The sequence below is a fragment of the Atta cephalotes genome, assembly GCF_000143395.1.
Source record: "Atta cephalotes unplaced genomic scaffold scaffold00001, whole genome shotgun sequence".
In the NCBI taxonomy this organism is placed as follows: domain Eukaryota; kingdom Metazoa; phylum Arthropoda; class Insecta; order Hymenoptera; family Formicidae; genus Atta; species Atta cephalotes.
In genome coordinates, this window is record NW_012130065.1 from 5,632,890 (window position 1) to 5,641,834 (window position 8,945).

Below are 8,945 nucleotides of genomic sequence, written 5' to 3' on the forward strand. Positions count from 1 at the left end.
TGTGTGTGTGTGTGTGTGTGTGTGTGTGTGTGTGTGTGTGTGTGTGTGTGTGTGTGTGTGTGTGTGTGTGTGTGTGTGTGTGTGTGTGTGTGTGTGTGTGTGTGTGTGTGTGTGTGTGTGTGTGTGTGTGTGTATAGAGTTCTAAAACCACGCGCCGACTAAATTTTTAGTTTGATAACACAATTCGGTTAACAAATGTTTTTTTACAATAAATTTTGTAGAATATGGCATCACTTTCGTTAAACTTAAGATTGGATATTCATAAAGTTTATTTTTATGTTAATATAACTTTGTAATTGGTTATTATACTCTTAAGATGTCACCAATCATAAACCAATCATAGAGTTGTATTAGTAAAATATTATTTAAGCTTAAAATATTATTTAAAATGAAATTATTATTAGTAATAATAATAATTTCATTATTCTATATAATAATAAAATCTAAATAATAATAAAAATATTATTTAGTCTTAAAATATTATTTAAAATGATTTTGAAAAAAGAACAAATTATAAATACTGACTTTGCTAAAAAAAAGTTGATAGAGAACTGCTAAAAAAAATTGATTGAGAATGGATTTCTATGAAAATGTATAATATTTTATAAGTTGTATCATTAATACGTTCACCAGATATGAATTCTATCATACTTTTTCTATAAGATTCATATTGTATAGAAAATAAACAAGAATTCTATCATTATCTATCGTACTTTATCCATTGTATTTAATGCCATAAAATCTTACCTAATATAATGCAATAAAAGATGCCACGAAAAATGTAACAGGACTTTCTGCTTCTACTATGATTTATACGAGTTACATAAAGCTTACCACAAAAGAGTTGGACGCACTTTATTTTCGGATGATCCACAGCGACAGCATAAAGCTCCAATCAGTAACGAAAGAATTGGTAAAATACACAGAGCAGTGGCTGCACATATTAAAAGTAATCAGAACATACGTTACATTAGCCACTTATTCTTATAAATGACACCTAATATATAATACATACGTTTCGTGTTTTATTATATTGATGTTTTACTGCTTTTTTATTTAATAATTATTTGTTGTATGTAAACCCCCTGTTATTTTTATTTTTTATATGTATTTAATTGCATAATTTGAATACATTATCCTAAATCTTATTTAAAACGCAATATATGTATACGTCTTATTTTAAAAAATGTAACATATTATACTGTATGTAACTTCAAATTGAGTTATTTTCTTACAAGCGTCACTCACTTGGAAATGCTTTATATGATCTCTACAATCATTTTTCAAATATTAGTGCGGTTAAATATAAACAGAAAAATATTCAATGTGATCTTGAAAAATTTTATGTACCTGTTCCAATGATCCATCTGATTTGTTCGAAAGCGATAACGTGCGGTACAACGTAATCCGTGATGTTCTTTACAGAGTCTATAAGCTGCTTTGAGAGTTCAAAACTGTTCTCTATAGTGCGCGTGTGATCGACAATCCTGGCACGTGCTGCATTAATCTCGCGTCGAATCTCTACAAAATATTAAATTTTGGAATATAAAATATTTTATAATTTTCAATAAAATATTCATAATTTTCAAAATATAAAATATTCATAATTTTTCGCTGTTCTGTATACAAGAGCGTCAGTGTCTTTGTAAAAAAAAATATTCACGAAAAATATATTGAAAAATATACTCATACAGCACACTACACATTGAATCAATATCTCAGAAATGTTGAATTGCAACATTGCGAACATTGTAACAACATCACGAAATGTAGATTCAATGTTGAAGAGACTTTGTTTTAATATCCGTTGAATTGCAATGTCTGTAAGACGTAAAATATTTTTTGCATATTAATTCAGTTTTATTATTAAAATAAGTATTATTACTGAACATTATATTTCGGAACACACACACGACAAAATTATAATTGAAAAAAAACCGCTTTTCTCTTTATTTAGGAATTAATTTTCTTATTTTCCTAAGCAGTCACTCATCCACTCTTGTATTCCATCCAAGGCGTTGAATCTCTGCAATCGTGCGGGAACTGCTGCTTCGATGATCGACGAATACTGAAGGTTAGTGAATGCATAACTGTGACATATAGATATGTAGAAAGACATGAGTCGACGTCACACATCAGACTGGTCAAACACAAACAATACCACACATGCGAGCATTCTGCGATGATTCCCGTGTAAACATATATCATTTAAAAATAAGTTTCGTTAAAAGATCAATTTAAGTGATTTAAATTTTCTATTTACATGATATTTTATTAATGTTTATTTTTTACCAAATGAAATAGATTTTGATATATAAATTTATTGAATGTCGTTTCAAGCATTAATATAATCAATGTGGAAAATCAAATAAAAATTCAATTTGTGGTTCAATTTATTCAATATTGTTTCAATATATAGCAGCATTAACAATCAATGTAGAAGAATCAATATACAGTGAGTGCAAAAAGTATTCGTACAGAGAAAATATTTTTTAAAAAAACTTTATTTTTAAAAAGTAAATATTATTCAGTGAAAATGAAATGAATGAATCAATTGATGTTGAATCAATATATAATACAATAAATACGATGATTTCAACAATTTATTCATCGATTCGAGGTTTATTTCTTGTTGGATAATTAACAATTTATTCATAAAAACTAAAATAGATTATATGTTTCTTAAAATTATATATACCAAAAAGATGTGTATTAATTATACAAAATGTATCATCTGAAAAATAAACGAAAATTAAAAATTGTATTGTTTGTGAATGCTCAAAAGTATTCAGATGAGAAATTTAGCTTCTAAAATCAGGAATACATATGAAGCTCGTTTGTTTATGTTAAAATGTATTCATTGTACAAAATTGCTAATTAATATTTATTTTCTACAAATAAGACTTTTTTTATAACAAATTTCTTTTTATGAATAATTTTTGCTCTCACTGTGGATAGAACATTGCTAAAACATTAACACTTTAGAATTCAATATCTCAGTATTGCAATATCTCAGCAATATTCTTTCAACGTTCTGTGCTATATGAGAGATAATATATGCGTTGAATTTTGATAATGTAATTCTTAATATATATTAAAAATAAATATCATTAATCCTTTAATCAAAGATAAAATATCATCAATTTTATCTCAGTGACAAATTAAACATAGTTTGTATTTGTCAAAGTTATTTGTGAAATTAGCATAATTACCGCGTAAAATAACAAGATTCTCAGGATAATTTCATATTATTTTCATAATATTTCACTGTTCCGAGGACAAAGTTTCTCAAGTAATAATTTTCACTCTAACTGACTGAATATTATTAACACAATAGTAACATCTTGCTCTTTCTATAAAGAAGTACGAGTTATTACATGTCACTTCTATAGAATTCTGCACCGAGTCATTCGAAAGTTTATCTTGTACTAACACATAGAATACATTATTCCAGTACCAAACTTTCTTCATAATAATCCAGAGTCTTCATCGCGTGCAGAAAGTGCTTGGTAACAACCTCCGATTGACAGACGTTGAACTTGTTCGACTTTATCGTCCCGGCAAGAGGACGAACCTTTACAAATTTTTTGCAACTTTTTTTTCACATAGTAATATTAATGCGATATGGATTTCGCATTAGATGTCGACCGTCACCGCTCTATCGGATCTGTCTGCCGATGGATAGCGGCGGGTGACAAACATTATTGGTCGATAGCGAGTTGAGAGAAGTCGACAGGAGTACAAGTCCGCGTCGTTTCGGTTCATCGACATTCCAGTGCTATAGCATCCATCATTCTTCGTTCCTTCGGGAATCTTCTCAATTTTCTTTATTAATAATTTCTTTGGCATCCCTATGCTTTATTAATCGAAAAAGCAATGTTCATCATCCAACAACACGGATTTTATATGCGCTTATATGTATGTTATTACTTGCAACTATTTAATGATATAAATTTGAATATACGCGTTTATTCAATATATATATATATATATATATATATAAAATTATAGCATTTAATTCATCGCAGACATTTAATTAGAAAAAATAATAATTTGTAATACTGCCATCAGATGGCTACGTGTTAGTGAAAACAAATTATGAACAAAAAGAAAGAGAAGAGAATATATTGTACATAGAATTTGAGAGAAAAAAATAAATACAATAAATAAATAAATTTTATAAACGCATTTGCATCATTTGCATCATGGAAATTTTTCTGAACTATTTTAATTTTATTTTAATTTTTCTTTTTCTTATTTTATAAATTTTAAAAATAAATTCTAAAAATTATGTTTTATTTTCAATATATTTTACTGGTAAAAAAAATAGATTGATAAATAAGATCACACGTGCACATATACACATATGTTTATAATATGTTTATGTTTAATTTTTATTTATAAATTTTTTGTTAAGCTTTTTCATTTCATTTACGTTGCAAAGTAAGTACACATCATCATCTAACAAAACAGTGAAATAGGTCCGTGATACTATCCAACACGACAGGCCGTCAACGCGTGATTCTTTTAGCATCAATCACCAATCCTATCGCGAAAGTTTATATGGGCGTCTTGGGAAAGATGTATAACATGATCGCAGAGTTCACGAAGATGTTTGCTCAAAGCATTTACCGCATTTCGTTTGTCTATTAAGGATAAAGTCTCCTGACTCTCCCTTTTCCGCTGCAAGATCTCGTGCTCATCGCACTCTGGGGCAGAAATGCTGACACGAATTCCCTTCGGCTCGTGACGAAATATCGTTTATACATGGAAAAAGAACAGGAAGAGTGTTCTCAATAGCAAAAACTGCTATTGAGAAACGTTCCGCACTTAGTCTAAAAAACAGGAGAGAATATAGGAGGTAGAAGATCGTTTAACAAGATGATTTCATGTATGATAAATTGATATAAGCTTTTTTTCTTAGGCTAAAATGTTTCTACTCAATTGAATAAAAATGCAACTTAACTTCTTTACTTTAAAAGATACAACTAAAAAATTAGTAATTTTTGAATTATTACTGTGAATGAATTAAATAAACATTACATCAATTATCAATTATCGAAAGGGAACTAATTTTAACTTCATGAAAAATTGTTAATAAAATGTCATCACTCAAAAAGAGTGTTTTTTAAGAATTGTAAAACAAAAATAATTAATAAAACGACATTTGATTATGTTGTTAATATATTTCTTATTATTTTATTAATCAATTATTTTCTGTCAAGTTAAGTGAAAAATAATTTTTCACTTTTTCTGCGGAAAAATAATCTTATAATTTTTAAAATTAAGTATGTGTATTTTAATTAATTATATGATTTTTGAAGTAATAAGGGGACGATATATTAGTCATCGAAAGAGACATATAACATTTATAAAAAAATTATCTATAATAAGTTTAAATCAGTATTTAAAATCTTTAAATACTGATTATATTATTGCATGCTACATAAAAAAAATTGTAATATCTTCTAAATTATTTTAAATAGAATATTTTCAATCAGTGATTTAAATTTTATTTTATATTTTTATTACAACTATTATGACTATAGATCGTTCTTGAAATAACCCTCCATGTAGAAATAATTCATTGTACGAATTCGGAATATTTCATGCTGGAAATTTATGCGCGTTTTATGCAACACAGCAAGGAATTAATATATGAATCATATATATTTCTTGGAAGCTGTCAACATTTTAGAAAACTAAAGCTTTGAATTCGAAATAAAATATTTTTTATAAAGCTTGACGAAAACAGAACTACAATCTTATATGTTTCTAAAGATAGTTGAGAGACAGTGAAAACTATTCGAAGGATTCTTTGTAATATACAAACGGATCATGCGTAAATATAAATTTTGTCGTTGTAAAAAAAGGGTAAATATACCGTTGTTATATTTGCATTAACTTATTTTCGATTGCATCGGTTCCGAATATTTTAATTATTAGAACATCAAAATGCACTTCCATAGAACTAACAAGTTTGTGTTTTCTCAACTTCGTTCGCGATAAAACGTGATCTGGTTTGTTTACTTTCTTTCAAAGTTATAATATGTCTTAAATATATCACGGTTTCTAGTATAATATACCTACATATAGACGAGAATTCATAGCATAGATAGGGAGAGTAAGGAAGAAAACACTCGATAAAGATAACGTGTTATGAGTGTATCAAAAGAATTTTTTTTTCAAAACTTTGCTTTTTTATTGCATCTCTGCTTCTTCGATATTGACTTTGTGTCGAAATATTGTTTATGAAATATGCAACGTTTAAAAAAACTTTCAAAAGTTTGAGTATGTCTGCTTCAAAATATATGTAGCACTCTAAGCGTTTATAATCGTATATTTCAATATGAGAAATCTATTTTTCACATTCTTTGTTCTATCAAAGTCGGATTTCTTCGCCCTCATTCCTTCTGCTAAAGTTTTCAAGTTATACGAAACACACTGATATTAATGTTTAAAGTACCGAAAGTCTGCCGTAAAATGTTGAAACAATATATGCATTTCTGTTCGTCCATGCATCTGCACGATGGAAATAATTCCCGCGTCATAAAATCCATCAAAATTCCTTATTTTCTTCGAAACTTTACTTTCTCCTTAAGATGTTATTCTTTAAGATAGTCGAAATATTCCACACAGTGACTAACTAGAGCGAGATTTATCGACATTTACTACAGTTTAATCGCGATGAATGTTCACCACGCTTCGATGTTTCTTTTCTTCATTTTTCCCTTCTATTATTTGTAGTTGCAGATTGCTTTCCTTCCCGCCTTTCCTTGCCATCTAAATTTGCACGTGGGAATTATTCCACGAATAAGCGAACGCATTCATACAAGTTCGTAGAAATAATCGGAAATAAACAGTATTAGTTTTCAGTATTAGTAACTGTAATTATTGTAAGCTTTCAAGTTTTAATTATATCTATTATATATAATTATTAAATATTATAAAATTATTAAAATTCGTGGTTTTTACTATTATTATTATTATTATTATTATTATTATTATTATTATTATTATATTTCGTGATAAAGTGTAAGTCATTAGTACGTATAAGTCATTAGTAAATATAATTATAAACTTAAAATCTTAAGATAAAATATCAGTAAATCAAATTTTTATTATGGGAAAATTTATACAGAGTTAATTAAACAATACGTAAAGATATAAAGAGAACAAGAAATGCATGTATATCTTCGCTTTCGTAAATTAGCGAGTTATGCCGTGAAAAGCATGCAATTGTTCGTATCATTTGTTAGTTTGCCAGTGGAACGCCGTGAGCCATTTATCCAGCTTAATTCGCGTCATCTCGCATAGCATCCAGAGGAACCTGGCAATGAAAGCTCTAATTTAGCTTTCTTCGGGAGCGCAAGCTCTTCGACGAAGTTTCTACGCTGAAGTGTCATCGCGATTTCTGTGTGGCGTCGTGTGTGCCATAACGTATTACAATATATGGCATCAATGTCGGAAACTTTTCTGACGCTATAGCATATCATTTTCTTCCTTTTCTTATCTCCTTTCCTTACATTCTAGCTCTTGTCAGACAAACAGTTACACACTCAACTAAATTCCATAGAGTCCACATACGTGAATTCTCCGAGTGCATGTTTGACTGCAATTGGTTTGTATCGAAAAAAAAAACTTGCTATCGAGAATGCAGTTCTCGTAACTTTTCCGATATAATATCAATTCGGAAAATGGAACCGTGAATATTCTACCTACGGTTGCGAGCATCCAGTGTGGTCCTGGCAATGTGATGCGGTACGTGGAGATACTCTCCACGAGCCTGACGTCCTGCTTCCGTCAAATTTTCCCGACTGGTGCTTCGTAAACGCAAAAGACGGTCGTCTCTCAGCAGCTGCGATAAGAAATATAGAGGATATCTCAAAATAAGGAAAACGAGTAGTAGATCTAGTTCTTATTTTGAAGCTCGTATATTTTAAACTAAAAACAAATAAAAATTTTATTAATATTCCTTGCTATAAAAAATTGATCTTTTAAAAATTTGAATTTATTTATTTTGTTATTAAAATTTGACTCGTCATTCTGAAATTATCAGTACGAACAATATAAGAATAGAGTTACTTATATAAGAGTAAAGAATAAATCGATTATGTTAGCGACGAGTGAATTATCTAAACTAGCGAGTTTAATATCTTTCACAAAATAGCGAAATTATTTATAAAGCAATGTAAAAGCAATGTGATTTTAAAAAACAAATAAAATTGTGTTTTTTATAGCATTTTTTACTAATAGGATTTTATTTATCGAGGGAAATATCTATCTTGGAAAAAATTGAATAAATGATAAATTGAGATAGAAAAACGGAAATGACGCGAGAAAAATACTGCTATTATCATCTAATGTAGTTGTATTCATTCAATGATAATAAGAAAAAAGTGCATTTGAATTTAGAAATGCATTACTTATGTGTACATATGGTAAAGCATATAGTTTCATGTGATTAATAAAAAATAAAGAGATAAAGTTTTCAAAACTTTTCGCTGCATATTGTATTGCAAACAATCAATTTAAACAATTATTTTCTTAATTTAATATTACTAATATTTACAAACTAATAAAGGACAAGAAAATTATACTAAAATATAAAATATAAAATAAAAATATAAAAATTGTGCCAAAATATAAAATGTAAAAATTGCGATTATAAAGTTCATACAATTACAGTAATTAAAAGTATAATTAAATTGTAGAGGAATAAAATAAGCATAGGAAAAAATAAGACATTAGAATAGAAGTAAATGTAAAAAAATTTAATTAGTCACGTATAAATTTCAAATAAAATAGAGAGAGAGAGAGAGAGAGAGAGAGAGAGAGAGAGAGAGAGTAGTTAATTAATTATAGAGAGTAATAAGTAAAGTAAATAAATATATTATTATTAGTTACGTTAGTTAGTTAACGTAACTAAATTAACTTAAACTTAA

General features: G+C 28.1%; 1 protein-coding gene across 1 annotated transcript in view; it reads right to left on the reverse strand.

Moving 5' to 3' along the window:
- The window catches only part of LOC105618225 (prominin-1-A), a 26,156-nt gene that overhangs the window by 5,921 nt on the left and 11,290 nt on the right, over positions 1-8,945 (reverse strand). Inside the window, 3 exon segments of the mRNA XM_012199770.1 lie at positions 824-934; positions 1,351-1,521; positions 7,723-7,917. Of these exon segments, the coding sequence (XP_012055160.1) occupies positions 824-934; positions 1,351-1,521; positions 7,723-7,917 (477 nt within the window).